At 43.5% G+C, this 26,933-nt stretch overlaps 1 protein-coding gene across 2 annotated transcripts in view; it reads left to right on the forward strand.

The window, feature by feature from the left end:
- The window catches only part of GDPD1 (glycerophosphodiester phosphodiesterase domain containing 1), a 118,420-nt gene that overhangs the window by 77,792 nt on the left and 13,695 nt on the right, over positions 1-26,933 (forward strand). For both annotated transcript variants that reach the window (XR_012296647.1, XM_073667562.1), the window contains exons 5-8: positions 617-738; positions 6,562-6,651; positions 14,948-15,081; positions 17,161-17,220. Coding sequence is in view for 1 of the 2 variants with exons in the window: in XM_073667562.1 (XP_073523663.1) it covers positions 617-738; positions 6,562-6,651; positions 14,948-15,081; positions 17,161-17,220 (406 nt within the window). In the remaining variant the exon portion in view is untranslated. The remainder of the gene's footprint in view (positions 1-616; positions 739-6,561; positions 6,652-14,947; positions 15,082-17,160; positions 17,221-26,933) is intronic.

A 26,933-nucleotide genomic window follows, 5' to 3' on the forward strand; every position in this document is an offset into this window, starting at 1 on the left:
GTTGGGGGCGGGGTTACACAGCGCAGTTGACTAGGAGGCATAAGACACATAGTTCTGTAGTGATAATCTCCTGCTGATAAAACAATAAAAGACTGACTTTATTGAAACAGCTACACACAGCCTAGTAAGTGACTCATCACTGGAATCAGGCTTTCTGGACCTACATCATGCTGCTCTCAGATTCAATACGAAAAATCTGCTGAAAGAGTCCCTTTAAAGGGACAAGGAATAGGTCAAATGTGGTGACAGATTCCCTTTAAGTCTTTGTTTAACAGAGCTTGTATAGAGTCCTTAAAGGGGTTTTCCAGGCATATAATTATAGTGACCTATACTCTTGATAGGTCATCAATATCAGATCAGTGGGGGCAGACACCTGGCACCCCCATCAATCAGCTGCTACCTGCTCCAGCAATGACTGGATGTTAACATTAAACCTGAGCCCCCCCTGTGCTCCACTTATATGAAATTGATAACCTATCCTAATTATTGGTCGCCAATATCATATGCCCGGATAACCCCTTTAATATTAGACATCTGTGTATGCTGAGAGTACTTGTATATTATGCTTGTGCATTTGGGTGCAGTAATGATAAATGTTGACCCCAATTCTCTCCAGATTGCTGTTGTGACGGTGGCGACGACAGACAAATCCCGCTGCTGAAAGATGTGTTTGAAGCATTTCCTGAAACCCCAATAAACATCGATATCAAAGTGAATAATGATATTCTTGTGAGAAAGGTACCTATCATGTCGAATTATAGGACAAGGTTTCACTATTGTTGCTTACCTTTTGTAACCTCTACCCCAAAAGTGCATATACTTTTGCACTAAAATGGGCTTTTCATTTGGGTTTCTTTCATGCAATTCGTGAAATTTTTAAAGGGGTTGTCCACTTTGGACAATCCTTGTAAGAGAAATATCATAATAGTGAGATAATATTGGTTATCCTGCTATCGGGATTCTTGTGCTCTCTGGGGAAGCAGCCAGCAAGTACACATTTTGTTGAAGGGCCATTATACAGCACCTATTAAAATAAATCGGCCAACCAGATCTCCTGAGGACTCCAAAGATGGAGTCACCCTTTACAGCAGTTCTTCATTCTGGCTAATGGGGTTATGAGAATTTATATATCGATAAGCAGACAACCCCTTCTATTCCCATCTCCAAGATCCTATCCAAATATGTAATAGATGTAGTAATAATAATAATATAAGCAAATACCTCCAATTAGAAATGTAGTATAGTTCTTCTGATAAGCTGTGTCACTTACCCCATGTGCAGGGCACTGCAGTAGCTTAGGTATCAATGGTTACGACCACTAACAACTAACTGTCACTCTATGAGTGGTCATAACCATGGATACCTAAGCTACTACAATGCCCTTCACAAGGGGTAAGTGACATAGCTAGTCAGAAGAACTATACTATATTTTTAATTGTAGGTATTTGCTAATATTATTATTATTACACCTACTTCATATTGGGATAGGATCTTGGAGATGTGAATACCCCTTTAACCTCCCAGGAAATTGAATATTGTAAGACAGATACTAACATTGAGCATTGACTTTTTTTGCATTGGGTTGTGTAATAGTATTTCTCAATTGCTGGTTCGGGTAAATTTAGAATATCCAGCTGCGTCTGATCATTTCCTTCCTATGCTTCTTAAACATGGAAGAACGACCATCACTAAAACAAACAGTTTCTAAGACATCTCCTCTACTTCCTTGCTATTTTTGAGAAGGGATTTGACGCTTGGGAGTTTACATGCTGTTTGTTGATGCTGGGCTTTTTCGTTGTCTGAGAATTCCCTCCGTCATCTGGGATTTCTGATAGACGTCCATTGGGCAGGCAGCACTCTGCGGCGGGCAGGCAGCAGCAATAATTCAGCTTGTTTATTGGCCTTAAGTGACGGTAACAAATACTCGGGCCGCAGCTTTCCTCTGTATCAGCATTAGTGCTGAGGAAATCTAATAACGGAGTCAGCGAATAAAATCAAATGATGCTGATCAAGATGGAGATGCGCCCAGGTTACTGATCTATTAAGTGCTTTGTCAGAACATAACATATTAGCTATGTCTTCCCCTTCTTTCTGAATACATGTAAAATAAATGAGTTTTGTTTAATTTACAAGTTATTTACCAGGATCATATTTCTCCATTAGTTTTATAGCATTGTCATGTAATTTCTTTATTGAAGACCAGATTCTGCTTAACATGTTTTATGCGACAAACTAAGAATAAAATCATTATATATCAATAGGACTAAAGTCCTGTTCAGACTAGTCATTATACACTATCTGAGTAAAAGTATTGGGACACCTGCACATTAGACCTACAGGATCTTGTATGGCATCCCAGTCTAAATCCATAGGCATTGATATGGAATTGGTCTTCCCTTTGTAGCTGTTACAGCTTCCACTCTTCTGGGAAAGTTTACTACAAGATTTTTTAGTGTGTAAGTGCAGATTTTTGTCCATTCATCCAGAACAGCATTTGTGAGGTCAGGCACTGACGATGTCCATCTGATGCTTGGTATTGTGCTTGGTGATGTAAAGCTTTGCCTTCACCTGCTCTGCCATGAAAACTCATGTCATGCAGTTCTTGATAAAGTTTTTGTGCTGATGTCAAAGAGAATTTTTTACTATATAATCTGAGAGCAGCATGATGTAGAGCACAGATCCTGATTACAGTGATATGTCACTTACTAGGCTGTGTGTTGCTGTTTCAATAAAATCAGTGATTTATCAGCAGGAAATTATCACTACAGGACTAGGTGTCTGCCGCATCCTAGTCAATTTCTTTGTGTAACCCTGCCCCCGCCACTGATTGGCCAATTGCTCACAATGCAGAGTGTACACAGGAAGCTGCCAATCAGTGGTATGGGCGGGGTATACACAGCTCAACATTCAGACCACTCCTAGATCTGCAGCAGAGAGAACATGGATTGTATCAAAATGACAGTATGCAGACCAGTCAGTGACACATCACTGGAATCAGGGTCTCAGTACCTACATTATGCTGCTCTCAGATTTCATAGCAAAAACCTGCTGACAGATTCCCATTAATGCTGGAGGAGGTTTGGACCTTTGCAATTATTGAGAGGTCCAGCACTCGGCGATCCCGATCTACACCTTCACTTGTTTTAAATTTCATTGCTGACTTTCTGCGATTCCTTCCTCTTTTCAGCACTACCACTCCTCACAGTGGATTGTGGAATATTTAGGAAGTAAGAAATTTCACAAACTGACTTATTGTAACAGTGGTATCTTATTACAGGACCATGCTGAAATTCAGTGAGCGCTTTAGAACGAGCCATAGTGTATTTCATACTATACCATACATCTAGCAAATGTGTAAGTGATGATTGTAGTGTATTTGTTATGACCCTACTGTAGTATATAGAGGACAATGTTAAAAATACAATGAACAATAGTAACTGTGAGATTCAAGGATTGTAACAGAGAAAACTGGCATTGCATTAATCTATTAAACTCACATTACAAACACACTAACCTCACGTATGCCTATGAGGCACAGACTATAAGAGACATTTAGTCATATGGGTGAGACTGGTTACTAGGCCAGACTTAGGCTATGTGCCCACGTAGCGTTCGTGAAGCGTTTTTACGGCCGCGAAAATGCTTGTAAAACCGTCTGCCATGCAAAGCAATGTGAATTCGGATGTGCTATGCACATGATGCGCTAATTAGCGCACCAAATTCACATTGTGTTGCAAAACGCAGCATGACCATTTCTACCGAGTGTATGCTGCAAATTTGCGGCCATTGAGGAACATTGAAACGCAGCAAACCCACAGGTATATGTGGATTTGCTGCGTTTCAAGTAAATTCAATGGCCACGAATTTGCAGCGTAATCGTGGTGCGTGTGGTACCCGGGATGAAGAGGAGACTACAACTCCTCTTCATCCCGGCTACCACGCGGTGAAAAAAAGAAATAAAAAAGTGAAAAATAAAAGAAACCTGTATACTCTCCTCTCCGGTCTTCTCCCGGCCGTGCCCTCTCTCCTCGGCGTCCCACGGTGTCCTGGTAGGACCTGCGGTGACGTCATTTAGTCAGCTGATGGTCACGCGACCTCTGATGTCAGCGGTCAGGTGATGGTCGCGTGACCATCAGCTGACTAAATGACATCACTGCAGGTCCTGCCAGTACACCGCGGGACGCTGAGGAGAGAGGATGCAGCCGGGAGGAGACCTGAGAGGTGAGTATTCAGGTTTTTTTTATTTTTAACTTTTTAATTCTTTTTTTTTTTTTTTTACTATAGATGCTGCATTTAAAGCATCTAAGTTGGTCACACAATATAAATCCATGCCATTTGCATATATATAATGTGACCAACTAGTCAAGCACTTTTCCAAGTGATGCTCAAAATTGCTTGGAAAAGCACTTGTAAAAACGCTGAAAAAACACTTCTCTCTGGCAGAAAAAAACGCATCTAAATTTGCCTGCATTTTTTCTGCCAGGGAGAGGCAAAAACGCTCTGCATCAAATCTGCATCGTGGGCACTTACCCTAACAGTGTTTTCCAGGACATATATATATGTATATGTAGATATACTGTAGATAGTTTAAGCTTAGGATATCAGATCAGTAGAGGTTCCCTTTCTTGACATTGCTCTGTGAATTTTCTTAGTGGCTGTGCTTGGTTTTCCAGTTCAGTGCCATTTACTTGAATGTAATTGAACTGCAACTGTCTACAGTACACGGCACAGCCACTAAGGCTATGTTCACACACGTTATGTTTTGCAGCATATTTTACTGCAGATTTTTATGCACATTTTCAGCTGCGTTTTGCAATACCAGCAAAGTCTATGAGAAACCAGAATTCTCTGTTACCACATCTTGTGTTTTTTTTTTTTGCTGCGTATTTTGTGCCTTGGTTGGATTTTTGGAAATTAGAGCATGTCACTTCTTTCAGCGTTTTTTCAGCGTTTTTTCACCCATAGGAAGTAATGGGTGGTGAAAAAAACGCAGGTAATTTTTTTCAGCTTTTTTTCCAGCGTTTTTGATGGCAGAATAGAATGGGGTTCTTTTTTTTCCACAGAACTTTATGTACATGCATTAAATAGAGACAGAAGGAGAGTGAAAAAACGCTGAAAAAACACAGCAAAACCTGCAGATGTGACGCAGCAGATTTCCTGTCAGAGATCAGTTTTTCTGAAGATTTCTGACTGAAAAAAACACAACGTGTGGGAACATAGCCTAATAATGTACAGCGCTGTGCCTGGTAACCAATAATGCGGAGACCACAGCCATCGGAGTGCCACAGCCTCTTCACTCAGCTGAGCAGTGGGGGTGCTGGGTGTAGGACCACGCCGATCTGATATCGATGATCTATCTTATGTATGGGGCTCGTTAATAACACATCCCAAGAAACCAGCCTCTGTCCGATTACTTGGGTTTTCAGCTGAATGTCAAATTGGCACTGAGGGGCAAAGAAGAGACAAGAAGTGATACAAGGCACCGCTCTATCCTTTCTCTGAATCGGTGGGGCAAGGATCAACCTCCGATCAATTGGCACTCCTGCTGTGAATAGGTTATAAATGGCCGAGATGGGGTATCCTATTCACGTTTGAATACTGCTAGATCTGGGTAGCTTTGGTAAATGTAATTATTTCAATGTAAAGACTAGCGATCCTTTTATTTAATATGTAGTCTGAACCTACAGTAGGTTATGCAGCTGATTGGTGGGATTCCAGTCATGAGACCTCCACTGATGGCTCAGGGAACCGCTCTACTTGGCAGGTAGGAGAGGTGCGCTACTGCCGGATGCTGCACAGAGCCGTGTATAGGCTCATAGAGTTTCTACTCATTCTGTAGACCCCTGTGCACACACTCACGCCTGCTCAGCTCAGCAGTTTTTTATGCAATCGAGGTTGTCTCATGAACCGGACCCCACCAATTCTGCACATGTTAGGAAGGGGTAGATATTAAAAAAAAAAAAAGAACGATACTTAAGCCACGGTCCCACTATCAGTATTTGGTCAGTATTTCTTCTCAGGAGTAGGAGCCAAAACCAGGAGTGGGTGATAAATGCAGAATTGGTGATTTGTTTCTATTATACCTTTTCTCTGATTGTTCCTCACCTGGTTTTGGCTCCCACTCCTGAGAAAAAATACTGACCGAATACTGACCAAATACTGACAATGGGGCTGTGGCCTTAGACTTTAGGTAGATATTTCTCAGCTTTGCAATCAACCTATTGCATCCAAGAACTGAACAATCCATTGCCACCACCAGTCCACGTTACTGTATATTCTCCCATTACCCCATGCGACTGCCTTTTTATACAACGTATTATACTTCTTACATTAACCACTTGTAGTTCTTCCTGGAATCTGTGCTGAATACCTGTGTTCTTGTTATTAAACTGGTTAAAAATTTTCCCTTCTCACTTCCCTGAATTCAGCGATTACCGTGAGAGGGAACAAATACAGAAGGCGGCAGACTCCCTGTTGTGCCATATTGTGCGGTAACCTTTTGGTAATATAACATGTGGGTGGAAATGTTCACTTTAATGCGAGCTCTGTATATCCCGGCAGGTCTCCGAACTCGTGAAAGAATACAAGAGAGAGCACCTGACTGTGTGGGGGAATGCCGACTACGAGATTGTTCAGAAGTGCCACAAAGAGGTAGGGCAAATTAACTGCGTACAGTACAGATCCTCTATATTGCCCTGTGCCGCTGGTACGGTCACACACTCTGCATGGAATAGAGATCAGAAGGTTTGCTCTTATCCATGTTCTTCAACAAAGGGATTATTTTTCTGTCCTGTTTTCCATATAAAGCTTGTTATTAAGTCCATGTCTACCATTGTGATTACCTTATAACCATGTGATCATAGACTTTGTGTTGTGTGCTTCATGTTGATTATAGTACTTTGTGTTTATTCTCATTATCACAGGGGTTTCTGCATTACGTACGGACACAAGAGACTAATATGTTGTGGACATTCTGTAAAATGTGCAGAAATGCTGTGGATTTACCATTTTGGCAATTGCAGAGTTTAAAATCCACCATGAAAATCTGGAGCATAAATTGACATGTTGAAGATTTAACATTTGCAACCCAGATCAGTTTATGCTGCAGCTTTATTCTGTGGTGTGGGGATCAGATTTTGTAAAATGCTGCTATTGTCATACTACAAAGTTTCTGCACGCAATTCTGCAGTGGAAATCCAGAGCATATTCGCTACATGGACATATGCTGCTCTACCCTCTTTGCTGATACATTAAACTCTCTTCAATAGATTTTTTTTTTAGCTTGTAGTTAAATTTGGTGAAACTCCCTAACATATTTCTAGATTTTTTTCACTCTAATATCAGTAATTGTGTTGAAGATCAATAAGCAATTCCATCACTTTTCAATCCAATCCAAATCCAATTCCATCACTTTTCAATCCAAATCAATGTCTCATCGCCATCTGCTGGTCAACATAGCATAGTGCAAAAGTCAGCCGAGGACTTGTATTGATCGGTCAGTGGTGGATCCAGTGACCGGTGTTTAACAAATTTCCACCAACATGTGTCTTGTGACAGTGAAATCGCAGCATCACTGTGGAACTTTGGATGTAATGATTCCCTATGGTGTCGCATTGCGACGTGTGACACAATCACAAGTGTTTCCAAATATGTTGGATTTTCTGTCGCTGATGGCAAGAGACCCATTTGCCATGGACTTCGCTGCCATTCACACATGACATGCAACTTGTGTGTGGCTTATCTGCCACTTGGCTTTTTTAGCTATAGCAAAATCACTGTAAGCTCTAAAATAGTCTTGTGACAGCAAGTTACAGACAAGTCACACAGATGTTTTTGTCACGACACTTTTATAGCCCTAGCTTAAATGAGATTATTCTCATGAATTTCAACACTCTTAATCTGATTATGAGTAGAGATGAGCGAACAGTTCGGGGTTCGTAGCGGACACCTAATGTCCCCATTGATTTCTATGTGGTTCGAGTTCAGGTTCAAATTTGGGTACAGTTCTGGTACCTGAACCAAACTTTGAACTAAAGTTCGGTCATATCTGGCGAACCCAAACTTCCACGAGTCTGCTCATCCCTAATTATGAGCTCAGCGCACATAAAAACATGACAGCTTGTAGTCAGAATTTCCACTGTCCATTTCAGCTTGCAGTAAAAGTAGACTTTCACTTTAAGCATTTAAATTTATGGTACAAAATGGGAAAATAAACAAGGTTTTAGAACTTTATAATAAAAGCTGATGGAATTATAGTATACAATATAACCATTTAAATTGCGATGTCCAAAATAATATTGTTGTCGATTATGAAGATATTAGAAGAATATGAAACCATTTGATGCACCTAAAAGTGTGAAAGCTATTAGATGTATGATCTCATGACGTTACAGGCCCCAAGCCTCAGGCTGCACTACTGTGAAAATATAATATACCAATATAGTGATACTGTTGTGATTTCTGTTAGATGAGGTTTTGTCTTAAAGAAGCACTCCTCCCATCAAAGTTTTTATCCTCTTAATTAGAGATGAGCAAACCCAAACTTAAAAGTTCGTACCGGAGCAAAATGGCGAACATGGATTTCTCCCGGAGTTTCAATGTTCGGAGTTCTGGGGGAAGTCCATGGACGAGAGAGAGAATTTTCCTGCTCAAAAGTTCAGGTTCCCGTTGTTTTCAATAGAGTTCAGGGTCTGGTTCAAGTTCTGGAACAGTTCTGGTACCCGAACTGAACTTTGTAACAAAGTTCGGGTAGGGTACCAGAACCTGAACTTCCACAGGTCCGCTCATCTCTACTCTTAATATATTTCAATCATCATATTATATTGCACAGTTTTCTTACAATTGCTCATTTTGCCTTTCTACCCAGTTAATTATTTTCTTTTCTCTGCTCTGTAGAAACAGGAAGTTTCTTACCCCGGCATTTATCATTCCCCTCTTTAACTCTTGATCCTGCTGCTCCCTCCTCTCCCTGCCAGGGACTTTTGTAGTGACTTATGATTCATACAGGGAAAATTGACCTCCTGATTTTTCATAGAGCTTAGAAGGATTCAGTTAGTCAGTTTTTAATCATGTGATGTCATAGACCTAATGGAAAAGAGAAGAATTAGCTTGTAAAGATCATGAACCATTAATGAGCAATTGTAAGTACACAGTGCTGTATAATGACTGTAATATACACTGATCAAAAAAATAAAGGGAAAACTTAAACAACAGAATATAACTCCAAGTGAATCAAACTTCTGTGAAATCAAACTGTCCACTTAGGAAGCAACACTGATTGACAATCAATTTCACATGCTGTTGTGCAAATGGAATAGACAATAGATGGAAATTATTGGCAATTATAAAGACACCCTCAATAAAGGAGTGGTTCTGCAGGTGGGGACCACAGACCACATCTCAGTACCAATGCTTTCTGGCTGATGTTTTGGTCACTTTTGAATGTTGGTTGTGCTTTCACACTCGTGGTAGCATGAGAGGGACTCTACAACCCACAGAAGTTGCTCAGGTAGTGCAGCTCATCCAGGATGGCACATCAATGCGAGCTGTGGCAAGAAGGTTTGCTGTGTCTGTCAGCGTTGTGTCCAGAGGCTGGAGGCGCTACCAGGAGACAGGCCAGTACACCAGGAGACGTGGAGGGGACCGTAGGAGGGCAACAACCCAGCAGCTGGACCGCTACCTCCGCCTTTGTGCAAGGAGGAACAGGAGGAGCAATGCCAGAGCCCTGCAAAATGACCTCCAGCTGGCCACAAATGTGCATGTGTCTGCACAAATGGTTAGAAACCGACTCCATGAGGGTGGTATGAGGGCCCGACGTCCACAGATGGGGGTTGTGCTCAAAGCCCAACACCGTGCAGGACGCTTGGCATTTGCCACAGAACACCAGGATTGGCAAAGTCTCCACTGGCGCCCTGTGCTCTTCACAGATGAAAGCAGGTTCACACTGAGCACATGTGACAGACGTGACAGAGTCTGGAGACTCCGTGGAGAGCGATCTGCTGCCTGCAACATCCTACAGCATGACCGGTTTGGCAGTGGGTCAGTAATGGTGTGGGGTGGCATTTCTTTGGAGGGCCGCACAGCCCCCCTCCATGTGCTCGCCAGAGGTAGCCTGACTGCCATTAGGTACCGAGATGAGATCTTCAGACCCCTTGTGAGACCATATGCTGGTGCGGTTGGCCCTGGGTTCCTCCTAATGCAGAACAATGCCAGACCTCATGTGGCTGGAGTGTGTCAGCAGTTCCTGCAAGATTAAGGCATTGAAGCTATGGACTGGCCCGCTCATTCCCCTGACCTGAATCCGATTGAGCACATCTGGGATATCGTGTCTCGCTCCATCACGTTCACCACAGACTGTCCAGGAGTTGGTGGATGCTTTAGTCCAGGTCTGGGAGGAGATTCCACAGGAGACCATCCGCAACCTCATCAGGAGCATGCCCAGGCGTTGTAGGGAGGTCATACAGGCACGTGGAGGCCACACACAATACTGAGCCTCATTTTGACTTGTTTTAAGGACATTACATCAAAGTTGGATCAGCCTGTAGTGTGTTTTTCCACTTTAATTTTGGGGGTGACTCCAAACCCAGGCCTCCATTGGTTAATAAATTTGATTTCCATTGATGATTTTTGTGTGATTTTGTTGTCAGCACATTCAACTTTGTACAGAACAAAGTGTTCAATGAGAATATTTCATTCATTCAGATCTAGGATGTGTTATTTGAGTGTTCCCTTTATTTTTTTAGCAGTGTATTAAAAGGATAACATTTTTTATGGGAGTGCTTCTTTAATGGCTTGAGGCACTGGGGTCCTGGGTTCAAATCCCACCAAAGACACCATCTGCAAGGAGTTTATATGTTCTCCCTGTGTTTGTGAGGTTTCCTCCCACACTCTTAAAACGAACCTGTCATGTCCCCAAAATCTATTAAGCTGCAGATATGGGGTTAATCTGTAGGTTAATAGCGTTTCAAGAAGGAGGGGGACATCCAGCATCCGGATATACAAAATAAAGAATTTTATTTAGAAAAAATATTAAAAACTAGAGTAGTCCAAGTCACAACCATATATATGGCATGGGAATCGCAAACGCGTTTCGATTGGGACTTGGACTACTCTAGTTTTTAATAATTTTTCTAAATAAAATTCTTTATTTTATATATCCGGATGCTGGATGTCTCTCTCCTTCTTGAAATGCCTTTCCTGTTGCGCTGCAGCTTTTTCCGTGCAACGGATCAGTTGGATTGGGTGAGCTGACTATAATCGGATGATTATTTTGTTTATGTAGGTTAATAGCGTTCTAAATTAATATGGCCGCCATACTGAAAGCCTGGCTGCTGGGATGAAATGAACTTCATTCCTTCCTTCCGTCATAGAGTCGCGGCAGGTGCGGCTTCAGTCACCGCTCCGTACAAAGTGAGCGACGGCTGTATCCATGCTCCGGCACTGACTGACCGCCGGCTCTGTACTGATACACTGCTGAGCCGGTTGTCAGTCAGTGCCGGGGCGTGGATACAGCCACTGATCACTATGTACTGAGCGGTGATTGTAGCTGCGCTGGTTGCTCCTCTATGACTGAAAGCTCAAGGCTGCTGGGAGGGTTAAAGATCATTTCCTCCAGGCAGCCAGGCTTTCAGTACGACGGCCACACTGATTTAGAATACTATTACCTGCTGGCTGAATTTAAATCACTGCTGCACCCCCAACAAAAATGTTATCCCATAAACCTTTCTATATACAGTATGTAAGGAATCAATAGGTCCCCTATTCTATTAAGTTTGTGACTGCTTCTATTCCGCACTGCATAGGGGCGGAATAATATTCCTAGTGGAGAATATTACTATAGGATAATGGAGGGATCCACGTGGTATTATTGGACACCAGAATTAATCCCTGTTATCTACTCAGGACATTTTCCCCTCCAAAAACTTCTGGATTTCCCCTTGGTTGTTGAGAAGATTGGAGGTTGGCTTATGGTAATGACAGTCAGTGATTGATCGTTTTTAGACCTATGACGTGGCCATCACAAGGGAAACTAGGAAATTGTAGCAATGGGTAGCGATTGTTTTGACCTAGAAGATTGCTGTTGCGGAGGTGAATCTCTTTCTCTACCTCAGTAACAGTGGGTGATTAGATTAAGTAAATCCCATGTGATCCACTAGTTTCTTTATTGCAAGGAGCAACAACCAGTCATAAAATAAAAGCATACAATGCACTGCGATGCAGCGCAGGTCAAGAAACAGCAGCACACAGAAATAATAACATGTACCATATATAGCATGAGCGCACAGCACACATTATGGGTTATCCTGTACAAACCAAAAGGAGAAGAGAAAGAGGACAGCCTGTGTCTGACACCAGAGAAAGAGGACAGCCTGTGTCTGACACCAGAGAAAGAGGACAGCCTGTGTCTGACCCCAGAGTGTACCGGAAAGAGGACAGCCTGTGTCTGACACCAGAGAAAGAGGACAGCCTGTGTCTGACCCCAGAGTGTACCGGAAAGAGGACAGCCTGTGTCTGACCCCAGAGTGTACCGGAAAGAGGACAGCCTGTGTCTGACCCCAGAGTGTACCAGAAAGAGGACAGCCTGTATCTGACCCCAGAGAAAGAGGACAGCCTGTGTCTGACCCCAGAGTGTACCGGAAAGAGGACAGCCTGTGTCTGACACCAGAGTGTACCGGAAAGAGGACAGCCTGTATCTGACCCCAGAGAAAGAGGACAGCCTGTGTCTGACCCCAGAGTGTACTGGAAAGAGGGCAGCCTGTGTCTGACCCCAGAGTGTACCGGAAAGAGGACAGCCTGTGTCTGACCCCATAGTGTACCGGAAAGATGGCAGCCTGTGTCTGACCCCATAGTGCACCGGAAAGATGGCAGCCTGTGTCTGACCCCATAGTATACCGGAAAGAGGACAGCCTGTGTCTGACCTCATAGTATACCGGAAAGAGGACAGCCTGTGTCTGACCCCATAGTGTACCGGAAAGAGGACAGCCTGTGTCTGACACCATAGTGTACCGGAAAGATGGCAGCCTGTGTCTGACCCCATAGTGCACCGGAAAGATGGCAGCCTGTGTCTGACCCCATAGTATACCGGAAAGAGGACAGCCTGTGTCTGACCTCATAGTATACCGGAAAGAGGACAGCCTGTGTCTGACCCCAGAGTGTACCGGAAAGAGGACAGCCTGTGTCTGACACCAGAGTGTACCGGAAAGAGGACAGCCTGTATCTGACCCCAGAGAAAGAGGACAGCCTGTGTCTGACCCCAGAGTGTACTGGAAAGAGGGCAGCCTGTGTCTGACCCCAGAGTGTACCGGAAAGAGGACAGCCTGTGTCTGACCCCATAGTGTACCGGAAAGATGGCAGCCTGTGTCTGACCCCATAGTGCACCGGAAAGATGGCAGCCTGTGTCTGACCCCATAGTATACCGGAAAGAGGACAGCCTGTGTCTGACCTCATAGTATACCGGAAAGAGGACAGCCTGTGTCTGACCCCATAGTGTACCGGAAAGAGGACAGCCTGTGTCTGACCCCATAGTGTACCGGAAAGAGGACAGCCTGTGTCTGACCCCAGAGTGTACCGGAAAGAGGACAGCCTGTGTCTGACACCAGAGTGTACCGGAAAGAGGACAGCCTGTATCTGACCCCAGAGAAAGAGGACAGCCTGTGTCTGACCCCATAGTATACTGGAAAGAGGGCAGCCTGTGTCTGACCCCAGAGTGTACCGGAAAGAGGACAGCCTGTGTCTGACCCCATAGTGTACCGGAAAGATGGCAGCCTGTGTCTGACCCCATAGTGCACCGGAAAGATGGCAGCCTGTGTCTGACCCCATAGTATACCGGAAAGAGGACAGCCTGTGTCTGACCTCATAGTATACCGGAAAGAGGACAGGCTGTGTCTGACCCCATAGTGTACCGGAAAGAGGACAGCCTGTGTCTGACCCCATAGTGTACCGGAAAGATGGCAGCCTGTGTCTGACCCCATAGTGTACCGGAAAGATGGCAGCCTGTGTCTGACCCCATAGTGTACCGGAAAGATGGCAGCCTGTGTCTGACCCCATAGTGTACCGGAAAGAAGGCAGCCTGTGTCTGACCTCATAGTGTACCGGAGAGATGGCAGCCTGTGTCTGACCCCATAGTGTACCGGAAAGAGGACAGCCTGTGTCTGACCCCATAGTATACCGGAAAGATGGCAGCCTGTGTCTGACCCCATAGTGTACCGGAAAGATGGCAGCCTGTGTCTGACCCCATAGTGTACCGGAAAGAAGGCAGCCTGTGTCTGACCTCATAGTATACCGGAAAGAGGACAGCCTGTGTCTGACCCCTGAGTGTACCGGAAAGAGGACAGCCTGTGTCTGACCCCTGGGTGTACCAAAAAGAGGACAGCCTGTGTCTGACCCCTGAGTGTACCGGAAAGAGGACAGCCTGTGTCTGACCCCTGGGTGTACCAAAAAGAGGACAGCCTGTGTCTAACCCCAGAGAAAGAGGGCAGCCGTTCACCAGCACCATACTGTAAATAAAAAGGAACATCAGGTTAACACAGGAACAGAACATTTTGTCATCCTTTGTTACTGTATAAGAATGTGCACTGTAATTAATATTCTTTCAGTTTACCTGTCCTGAAGACTGAATCTCTGACTCCATTATGATGATTTTTATTTATTATTTTTCATTTTTACCACTTTCTTAGGAGGCAAATGCATAGGAATGGTTAACCTGATAGTTGGTTTGAGCCTCTGGCAAAACCTTTCAGTTCTTGGTGGTTATTTTGAGTGAAAAGTTTTCTTCGTAAAGTATTTATTAAAGTCTTAAAATCTGACCTTTAATATATGGCATTTCCTCTATTTCAGTGTCCACGTGTGTTTATGTTGTATTTTGTAGAGTTAAGTATTTGTGATGGAAGGTTTGGTGGACGCTATGTAATCCCATGGAAATAAAACAATGCTTCTGTTTTGATCCTAGAACTGCAGCATTCCTCTGCTTTTCTGCTTTCAACGGGTTTTGCTCCTGGTTGGACTGTTCTATACGGGACTTCTGCCCTTCTTTCCAATTCGAGAACAGTTCTTAGAAATTCCAATGCCTTCTATAATCATGAAGTAAGAAATATTACGATCTTCTGTCTGCAATGCTGAATGCCTACATTTTAAAAACAAACATCTTATCTTTAATCATCCATATGAATGCTATGTATGTAGTATATTTATGCATGTATATAGTAATCAGCCATAAAATTATCACAAAGTGAATATCATTGATTATCTCTTCACAAATTGTACTTATAAAAGACTAGAATATTATTGGCAGTAAATGAACAGTCATTTCTTGTAGCTGATGTGTTGGGAGCAGGCAAATTGGGCAAACAAAGGATCTGAGTGACTTTTGCAAGAACCAAATTGTGATACTAAATGGTTGGGTCATTGCATATCTTAAATGGCAGGTCTTGTACAGTGTTCCCAGCATGCTACAGTTACCAAAAGTGATCCAAGGAAGGACTATCAGGGAACCGTCGATATCCTGGGAGTTATGAATGCTCAAGGTTCATTAAATGGGCTGTCTGGTTTAAAACTACAAGTCCGCAGCCACGCTATGTGACCGGAGACTTGTGAATCCTCACATCACGCGTACTTTGCACTGTGTGGGTTCTCTGGTGCAGCACCGGGAACGGCTGTCACGTGGCCGCAAGTATGCGACATGAATACTCCTGGCCAATTCCGACTAGACTGTTTCCTGCCTCGCTCAATACACTTGCATTGAGCAAGGCCGCGGCCATCTAGTCGGATTGTGGCCGGGAGTATACATATTGCATACTTACGATCACATGACTGGCGTTCCCAGCGCTGCACCAGAGAACCCACACAGTGCACAGTGCACGTGATGTGAGGATTCACAAGTCTGCAGTCACATAGAATGCAGACTTGTAGTTTTAGACCGGACAACCCCGTTAATGTGTGTGGGAAGCAGACGTTAGCTGGTCTAATCGATGCCACAGAAGAGCTATTGTAGTACGAACAGGAGAGAAAGCGAATACTAATTATCATAGAAACATGTCAGAACCCACAGTGAAGCTTTCACCATGAAAATTTATATATCATGATATCATGGACACTGGAGCATGAAAGAAGGTTTTCTGGATCAAAGAGAGCTGCAGCTGCATAGGTGTTTGTAATGAGATAAGCTCAGCTCTGCTTTACTGCCCCTCCCCTCACACCTACTGCTTTGAGCTGAAAGCTGAAAATTTGTATTCCCAAACAGCTCTGCAATGAGATCAGTGAGGAGATCAGACTGTTTATCATTAGATGTCTCACACTGAGAAAGCTACTCTTAGATATTTTGGGGCATGTTCTTTTTTCCCCTGTATGTTGCAGCCTGCTTATGATTACTCAGCATCATGCATGGAAAAAAGTACAACCCCCCTCCCCCAGAGACAAATCTGTCACCATGTATTCCCCATATAAAGTAGGGCGAGCACCTGTAAGCCCTCTGTTACAGCATACTAGAGTGCTGTATATCTGTCCCCTATCTGCTTTGCAAGGCACAAAAAAATTGATTTTATTATATTTACAGACGGGGCAGTCTGGTGAGTGTCTCTGGTCTTGATCCGGCACCTTCTCTCTTCTTATAATTGCCGTCCTCCTTCCTGCTTTGTTTGCATGATGCATCCTACGTCACCAACACAGCATCCTTCATTGCGCTCCTGCGCAGGCGCACTTCTCTCTGCACTGCCGAGGGCAGAGCAAAGTACTGTAGTACACATGCGTGGGGAAAGGAGGACATTGTGTGGTGATGTAGCTAATAGCTGATCATAAGGGCTTCTGCAGTTCAATTGCTGCAATCTGATTTTTTCGTCATCCATATTATTTGATATATAGAAAACTATATATATCATCTCCACTTCTATCCTTTAATACCATCATTCTCCTTCCACCTCTGAGAGCTACTTATCTACCCAGGGAATAAAGGATCATCTTCTATAAAGCACTTTATACCCCTATACACATTACATTAGTGTAATAACCAACTAATTTATATAGCCAGCATTAGTCCCATTGTAATATGCATTATATTACTTAGATTTTGGAGCAGTATGAGAGAAAATACATTTATGTTGCTTACATACTAAGTCAAGTGTCTGCAAATGATAATTTTACTTATGGATTTTTTTTATCTTCCTGCAGGCTTAAAGATCCCTCAAAGATGAGCAAAAGTCACAAGTTTGTTGTGTGGCTGGCAGATGCGTAAGCAATGCTTTACCTGTATTTCTTTAAGGGGTTATTTTAGAGTTTATTACATATAAAAAATAGATACAAGCCCAACAACACCACATCTCCTCTAAGAGCGTCCTGAAGTTCTGATATGAGGTAGAATGGATCAGTCTGGTACCATCATCTGTGAATTGCAGTAAAACCCACTATAACTCCAAGATCCAGTTAGACACCATTCACACTTCCCTGCGTCACGGTCCGAGCACAGTCTGTTGGGTACAAGGTGTCCGTAAGTCTTCTAACCCAAACTTGACAGCCTGACATACAGGTGCTTCTCACAAAATTAGAATATCCTCAAAAAGTTAATTTATTTCAGTTCTTCAATACAAAAAGTGAAACTCATATATTATATAGAGTCATTACAAACAGAGTGATCTATTTCAAGTGTTTATTTCTGTTAATGTTGATGATTATGGTTTACAGCCAATGAAAACACAAAAGTCATTATCTCAGTAAATTAGAATACTTTATAACAACAGCTTGAAAAATGATTTTAAAATCCGAAATGTCCTACTGAAATGTATGTTCAGTAAATGCCCTCAATACTTGGTCGGGGCTCCTTTTGCATCAATTACTGCATCAATGTGGCGTGGCATGGAGGCGATCAGCCTGTGGCACTGCTGAGGTGTTATGGAAGCCCAGGTTGCTTTGATAGCAGCCTTCAGCTCGTCTGCATTGTTGGGTCTGGTGTCTCTCATCTTCCTCTTGACAATACCCCATAGATTCTCTTACATACCCCATAGATTCTCTTACCCCATAGATTCTCTATGGGGTTAAGGTCAGGCGAGTTTGCTGCCAATCAAGCACAGTGATACTGTTGTTTTTAAACCAGGTATTGGTACTTTTGGCAGTGTGGACAGGGGCCAAGTCCTGCTGGAGAATGAAATTTCCATCTCCAAAAAGCTTGTCAGCAGAGGGAAGCATGAAGTGCTCTAAAATTTCCTGGTAGACGGCTGCGCTGACTTTGGTCTTGATAAAACACAGTGGACCTACACCAGCAGATGACATGGCTCCCCAAACCATCACTGATTGTGGAAACTTCACACTAGACCTCAAGCAGCTTGGATTGTGGCCTCTCCACTCTTCCTCCAGACTCTGGGACCTTGATTTCCAAATGAAATGCAAAATTTACTTTCATCTGAAAACAACACCTTGGACCACTGAGCAACAGACAAGGGGCTGGCTGGCAAATTTTGGCCTGGGGCCAAAATTATATATACTACATATATATATTATATACTAATATGTGACTGTTGTACACTATACTATGACTACAGACAGCATATACTGTATTACACCAGTCACGTATTATCCTGTATATAACATCTGATGTCTGTGTATATAGTATATTACATAAAGTATACATGCCAATATGTGACTGGTATGTGATATACTATGAGTACAGACATCAGATATTACAACAGTCACGTATTATCCTGTATATACCGTCTGATGTCTGTGTACACAGTATGGGCGAATAGTTTTTCAGAGGGGCCACATGACAGACCATGACTGTCATGAAGGCCAAACCAATAGGCTGAAATTAATTATGCTCAATATTATTAACATATTCTAATTAATAATAAAATAAAAATGATATCACATAATATTAAAGGACATGTTGGGGCTCTGCTTCGTGTGGATGGCACGTCCTACGTCATCCACACATTGTCCCCCATCGCTCTCCTGCGCAGTTGCACTTCTCTCCGCCCTGCTGAGGGCAGAGCACAGCACTGTTCTGCGCATGTGCGTGGAAAGGCCAACGAGCCCCGGCGCAGGCGCACTACAGTACTGTGCTCTGCCCTCAGCAGGGCGGAGAGAAGTGCAACTGCGCAGGAGAGCGATGGGAGACACTGTGTGGATGATATAGGATGCGTCATCCACACGAAGCAGAGAAGGAGGACAGCATCGCAAGAACAGAGGAGGCACTGGATCAAGACCAGAGACACCCCTCGGACCGGACCGCGGCATAAGTGATTATAATAACACTTTTTTTTTTTTGCCTTACAGGGCGTCAAATATACAGTATTCCAGAATGCTGTCACATGGCGCTGAAAGGTGGTGGTCGTAGGTTATATGGGAAAAACTTGGTGTCAGGTTCCATTTAAGTATGCTGACATCTCCCCTATATACAGTACGAGTCCACACACAGCCCCCCATATGCAGTATGAGCCTCCACATAACATCTCTATGTGCAGTATGAGTCGCAGCATAGCGCCTTATATACCGTGTGAGCCCCCACATGTTCCCCTATATTCAGTATGAGCCCCCACAAAGCCACCCATATACAGTATGTGCCCCCACATGTCCCCTATATTCATTGAGCCCTTATATAGCCTCTATATACAGTATGAGCCCCTATATACAGTATGTGCCCTCACATAGCCCCTATAAACAGTATGAGCCCCCAAATAACCTCCTATATACAATATGAGCCCCCACAAAGCCACCTATATACAGTATGAGCCCCCACATGTTCCTCTATATTCATTTTGAGCCCTCACATAGCCTCTCTATAAACCGTATAAACCCCACATAGCCCCTATATACAGTATGAGTCCTCACATAGCCCCTATATATAGGTACACATCCCATACACACATATATAAAAAAAATCAACACACTCATCTTGCTCCTATTGCCCCAGTACTCTATTCTGGTCTCTGGTGGACTGAGTCTCCGCACAGGAGATGCAATGAAGTGACATCATCACATCTGCTATCTCAGTCGCACACGCTGATTGGTGGAAGTAGGAGCCGGTGGCTCCGTTTTCCCCCAACATATTCACCGCTATCTGCATCCTGAGGCTGAAAATAGCAGTGATATCTGGACATGGGATGCAGGCCTGGCAGGGCACGGTGGGCCACTGTTTTCAGCCCTTCGGCTGCACTTTGCCCAAGTCTGGTGTATGATATACTGTGACTACAGACATGAGATTATGTCCGATGTCTGTAACACCGTATATTACATACCAGTCATACACTAATCTGTGTACTGAGTACTATACAGTGTGCATATGCCTACAGTGTTATCTGCTCTGGACTGATCACACCAGGACCTGGCTGCGGGACCTCACATATTTTCATCCATGGCACTATATATGATATATAATGTCCTGGAGCCAGGCTCCGGAGCAGTCAGTGAATATCAATGTATACCTCCATGATCAAAATGAGATATAACAAATGACTGGCCATATCATTAAAAAATCACAATCACACATATGTTAAAAACACATACAAAAGGTAACCTCAAAAAAGACACAAGACCTATGTGTGATTGTGATTTTTTAATGATATGGCCAGTCATTTGTTATATCTCATTTTGATCATGGAGGTATACATTGATATTCATTGTTTATAGAATGACACCAATACTTGAATTATAGAATTTGGAACACCCTCTATGATTTATCAGCAGCAGTCAGTGCAGGATGACTCTGTGGTTCACAGAGTCATTGCAGCCTGAACTTTCCTGCAGATCGAGTGACTCTGGAGCCGATGGTGACCCCATGGACAAATCGACCTGATCTGTGTGAAAGTTCAAACTGGTGCAATAAATCCTTACACCAGCCTCAGAGCTTCAAAACACAACACACAGGATCCGGCCTTGTCCCTGACCTCCTGCCCGGCTCCCCTGCTGACCTCTTCTGTCAAGCTCCATCCTCTCCAATCTTAACCTTCCATGAGGAAGCAGCCCGGCCGCGTGCTGGTGAGGGGAGTTCAGCAGACACACCCACACAATGTGCAGTGTGGACGTGCCTACAACACAGGGATGCCGCCGGCACTTGTACAAGTAATGTACAGTGCCAGCTGCTGTCTTCAAGGCAGCAGAGTCGGGCGGCCCACAACTACTGCTGGGGGGAATCGGCCTGGGAGCATTTGCCCCTCTGCACCCCCCGGCCCAGCCCACCCCTGGCAACAGTCCAGGTCTTTTTCTCCTTGGCACAGGTAAGACGCTTCTGGCATTGTCTATTGGTCATGAGTGGCTTGACACCAGGAATGCGACACTTGTAGCTCATGTCCTGGATACGTCTGTGTATGGTGGCTCTTGAAGCAATGACTCCAGCAGCAGTCCACTCCTTGTGAATCTCCCCCAAATTTTTGAATGGCCTTTTCTTAACAATCCTTTCAAGGCTGCGGTTATCCCGGTTGCTTGTGCACCTTTTTCTACCACACTTTTTCCTTCCACTCAACTTTCCATTAATATGCTTGGATACAGCACTCTGGTAACAGCCAGCTTCTTTAGCAATGACCTTTTGTGGCCTACCCTACTGATGGAGTGTGTCAATGACTGCCTTCGGGACATCTGTCAAGTCAGCAGTCTTCCCCATGATTGTGGAGCATACTGAAACAGACTAGGGGACCTATATATAATATATGAGTTTCACTTTTTGTATTTAAGATTAGAGATGAGCGTTGTTCTACTCGAACTGTTCGCCAATCTCAAATTCGAGCTGTTTTGGGCGGTGTTCGAGCCGGTCGGCGAACACGAACAATTTGAGAAAAATTCGGCTGTTCGAGGTTATGTTCGATAACTGTTCGTGCACCAAAATCATAACTGGATTTTTTCTCAGTAATGATGAAAATTAATGTTAATACGCAGTTTGAGTGTACAGCGGGGTGGGGGGAGGGGCAGGGGATGGATCTCTGCAGGAACAATGAAGATCTCCATTTTTTTTTCTCTTTCCCGCATTTGCAGTGGGGAGGTGCAATCTGTCAGCCTATCAGTAGCGCACACACGGAGCGAAGTGCTTTTTTTCACACAAGCAAGGGCATGTGTGATTGGCAGTGTATGTCACATGTCCTTGCCCTATAAGACCAAGCCATTTTCCCCGTCGCCACCATTTTCTCACTGCTGCAGCTGCGTGTTAGACGGCACCGCTGTTGCTGTGTGCGCTATACCTTGTTAATTTCAAGCCAATTTTCGCACAAATATACAGATAGCTTGGGAGTAGGGAATAGTTGTGATTGCAGTCCTTTTAAGGACTAGGTTACAGCATTTCCTACGACTTTTATCAAGCAGGTCTGTGCTCTTAAATAGATAGATTGTGGGAGTAAAGACTAATTGTAATTGGAGTCCTTTTCAGGACTAGGTTACATCAGTTCCTATCAGTTTTTGCCAGGCAGGTCTGTGCCAGTGCTGTGCAAGTTTTTTTCACAGCATTTGGCTGAATCTAGCAAAGCTAATCCTTTTTGGCCTATTGCAGAGTGTGTTAGTCAGTGGAGTAGCCTATCTGTGTTGCAAGATATACCACCTGTGTATAGAATACCAATTTTTTTACTGCACCTAGTGAAGTAAAATCTTTTGGGCATAGCATCATTCTATTAGTCCATCTATACTGACCTCCATCAGGTTGCAAATTAAAAATAATTTTTTTCTGCATCTAGCTCTGAAAAAATATTTGGGCTTCTAGCAGTGTGTGGGACTTGGTCTATTAGTCCATCTATACTGACCTCCATCAGGTTGCAAATTAAAAATAATTTTTTTCTGCATCTAGCTCTGAAAAAATATTTGGGCTTCTAGCAGTGTGTGGGACTTGGTCTATTAGTCCATCTATACTGACCTCCATCAGGTTGCAAATTGAATAAAAAAAATTTCTGCATCTAGCTCTGAAAAAATATTTGGGCTTCTAGCGGTGTGTGGGACTTGGTCTATTAGTCCATCTATACTGACCTCCATCAGGTTGCAAATTAAAAATAATTTTTTTCTGCATCTAGCTCTGAAAAAATATTTGGGCTTCTAGCAGTGTGTGGGACTTGGTCTATTAGTCCATCTATACTGACCTCCATCAGGTTGCAAATTAAAAATAATTTTTTTCTTCATTTATCTCTGAAAAAATATTTGGGATTCTAGCAGCGTGTGGGACTTGTTCTATTAGTCCATCTATACTGACCTCCATCAGGTTGCAAATTAAAAATAATTTTTTTCTTCATTTATCTCTGAAAAAATATTTGGGCTTCTAGCAGTGTGTGGGACTTGGTCTATTAGTCCATCTATACTGACCTCCATCAGGTTGCAAATTAAAAATAATTTTTTTCTGCATCTAGCTCTGAAAAAATATTTGGGCTTCTAGCAGTGTGTGGGACTTGGTCTATTAGTCCATCTATACTGACCTCCATCAGGTTGCAAATTGAATAAAAAAATTTTCTGCATCTAGCTCTGAAAAAATATTTGGGCTTCTAGCGGTGTGTGGGACTTGGTCTATTAGTCCATCTATACTGACCTCCATCAGGTTGCAAATTAAAAATAATTTTTTTCTGCATCTAGCTCTGAAAAAATATTTGGGCTTCTAGCAGTGTGTGGGACTTGGTCTATTAGTCCATCTATACTAACCTCCATCAGGTTGCAAATTAAAAATAATTTTTTTCTTCATTTATCTCTGAAAAAATATTTGGGCTTCTAGCAGCGTGTGGGACTTGTTCTATTAGTCCATCTATACTGACCTCCATCAGGTTGCAAATTAAAAATAATTTTTTTCTGCATCTAGCTCTGAAAAAATATTTGGGCTTCTAGCAGTGTGTGGGACTTGGTCTATTAGTCCATTTATACTGACCTCCATCAGGTTGCAAATTAAAAATAATTTTTTTCTGCATCTAGCTCTGAAAAAATATTTGGGCTTCTAGCAGTGTGTGGGACTTGGTCTATTAGTCCATCTATACTGACCTCCATCAGGTTGCAAATTGAATAAAAAAATTTTCTGCATCTAGCTCTGAAAAAATATTTGGGCTTCTAGCGGTGTGTGGGACTTGTTCTATTAGTCCATCTATACTGACCTCCATCAGGTTGCAAATTAAAAATATTTTTTTTCTGCATCTAGCTCTGAAAAAATATTTGGGCTTCTAGCAGTGTGTGGGACTTGGTCTATTAGTCCATCTATACTGACCTCCATCAGGTTGCAAATTAAAAATAATTTTTTTCTTCATTTAGCTCTGAAAAAATATTTGGGCTTCTAGCAGTGTGTGGGACTTGTTCTATTAGTCCTTCTATACTGACCTCCATCAGGTTGCAAATTGAATATAATTTTTTTCTGCATCTAGCTCTGAAAAAATATTTGGTCTTCTAGCGGTGTGTGGGACTTGGTCTATTAGTCCATCTATACTGACCTCCATCAGGTTGCAAATTAAAAATAATTTTTTTCTGCATCTAGCTCTGAAAAAATATTTGGGCTTCTAGCAGTGTGTGGGACTTGGTCTATTAGTCCATCTATACTGACCTCCATCAGGTTGCAAATTAAAAATAATTTTTTTCTTCATTTATCTCTGAAAAAATATTTGGGCTTCTAGCAGCGTGTGGGACTTGTTCTATTAGTCCATCTATACTGACCTCCATCAGGTTGCAAATTAAAAATAATTTTTTTCTGCATCTAGCTCTGAAAAAATATTTGGGCTTCTAGCAGTGTGTGGGACTTGGTCTATTAGTCCATCTATACTGACCTCCATCAGGTTGCAAATTAAAAATAATTTTTTTCTGCATCTAGCTCTGAAAAAATATTTGGGCTTCTAGCAGTGTGTGGGACTTGGTCTATTAGTCCATCTATACTGACCTCCATCAGGTTGCAAATTGAATAAAAAAATTTTCTGCATCTAGCTCTGAAAAAATATTTGGGCTTCTAGCGGTGTGTGGGACTTGGTCTATTAGTCCATCTATACTGACCTCCATCAGGTTGCAAATTAAAAATATTTTTTTTCTGCATCTAACCCAGCCAATAGTTTTGGCCTAATACCACAGTTTGGCCACTCAGCTCTGCTCGGTTACCATCCATTGTTTTTTTGTGCAAACAACTCCAGAGTTGTGAATTAGTTAACCACCAAAATGAGTGAAAAAAGGCCTGCTGCTGGTGGAAAGGGGAATAGGCGTGTTGGGAAGGGGAAAAAATGTTGTGTCCGTGGGGTAGGTGCAGAAGAAAGACCATCTTCCAGCCAAACTAAAATGTCTACTTCTTTTAGCGGACAATGTGATAAGATCCCTTTCTTACGGCCACGCCAATCGCTACAAATTCCAGATGAGGCACAAAAACAGCAGGTGCTTCAACGGATATCAAGTGCTCCTTTAAGTGGGCTCTCCTCCACATCAACTTCAACATCACAAATACTCCAGTCCTCAAAGGTGTCACCCAAATCGCACTTGCTTCCTCACAGCTCCCAAATCTCCAGCTGCCCGTCTGAGTATGAGGTAGAACAGATGGTTGAGTCTGCAGAGCTGTTTACTCATACTATAGCCTGGGAATCAGAGGTCGACTCCAGCGCTTCTGTGAATCCAGACGAGGAAATGATCTGCACTGATGCCCAGAATCTTTATGAGTCGGATCCAGGACCAGACGCAGAAGGTTCTGACCATAATGTAGACCCTCATTCCCAAACTGTAACTCCTGTTGGTGGAGACAATGAGGAAAACGATGATAAGACTCAAATACCTGATTGGAGCGACAACTTTAGTTTTTTGTCAGGGCAGGAACAGGTTGGCTCTGAGGACGACGGGTGTGATAACGCACAGGGTGATGATGATGAGGTCGGAGATCCCACTTACTGTCAACCCACAGTCAGCCAAGAGATGAGGTCAGCAGAGGAGGTGGAGGAAGATGCTAGTGACGACGAGGTCAGGTTGCGCCTTCCTGGACAGAGACGTAGTACTGGAAGCACGTCAACAACTGCATCCTCAAACACAACTCTGCCTCTCACCACAAGTCGTGGTGGCAGTTCAGGTCGCATGGGTGCTAAGCCTTGCATAGCCTGGGCATTTTTTCAGATCGATAAAGATGACCCAACTCGTGTTATCTGTAACATTTGTCAGCAAAAGCTAAGTAGAGGCCAAAAAATACATAGTTTGAGTACTTCATGCATGAACCGGCACATGGACATGAAGCATAAGTTGCAGTGGGAAGCTCAGTGTGCTACAATGCGGCCTAGCCGGCCGGGCCAACCACCGTCTGCCATATCTTGTGCATCCGCGGCCTCTTCATCCTCTGTGACTGGGGGGACAGCAGTCACACCTGTTTTGGGGCGCAGACCTGCCACCTCTTTACCCGCAACAGCCAGCGTGATTGGCAGGTCATCATTTTCTTTGGAGGTGGTAACACCAGCTGGTGTTGAGCGCTGTCCGACATCGATAGCACCACCTTTGGATCAAGGCAACCTAACATGTCCGCCTGCATCTTCCTCACAGACCGGCAGTTTGCCGGGGACACCCTTATCAACCCCGTCTAAGCACAATAGCCAGCCCTCGGTCCCTCAGATGTGGACAAGTAAAAGACCATTTCCTCCTAGCCATGAGAAAGCTAAGAGGTTGAATTTCACCATCTGCAAGCTCTTGGCTACAGAAATGCTGCCTTTCCGCCTGGTGGACACAGAGGATTTTCGAGACCTTATGTCCGTCTCAGTGCCCCAGTACCAGATGCCCAGTCGGCACTACTTCTCAAAGAAAGGTGTGCCTGCGCTCCACCAGCATGTTGCACACAACATCACCGCTTCTTTGAGAAACTCTGTGTGTGACAGGGTGCATTTCACCACAGACACTTGGACGAGTAGGCATGGACAGGGGCGTTACATGTCGCTGACTGGGCACTGGGTAACTATGGTGACAGCAGGACAAGGGGCTGCTGTCCAAGTCTTGCCGTCCCCACGAGTTGTGCGTCAATCCTCTTTATGTCAAAGTTCCTCCACTGCTTCTGCCTCCTCAACCTCCTC

This window comes from Phyllobates terribilis, unplaced genomic scaffold (genome assembly GCF_046119375.1).
Source record: "Phyllobates terribilis strain yellow unplaced genomic scaffold, ASM4611937v1 Scaffold_2__4_contigs__length_985480577, whole genome shotgun sequence".
NCBI lineage: Eukaryota > Metazoa > Chordata > Amphibia > Anura > Dendrobatidae > Phyllobates > Phyllobates terribilis.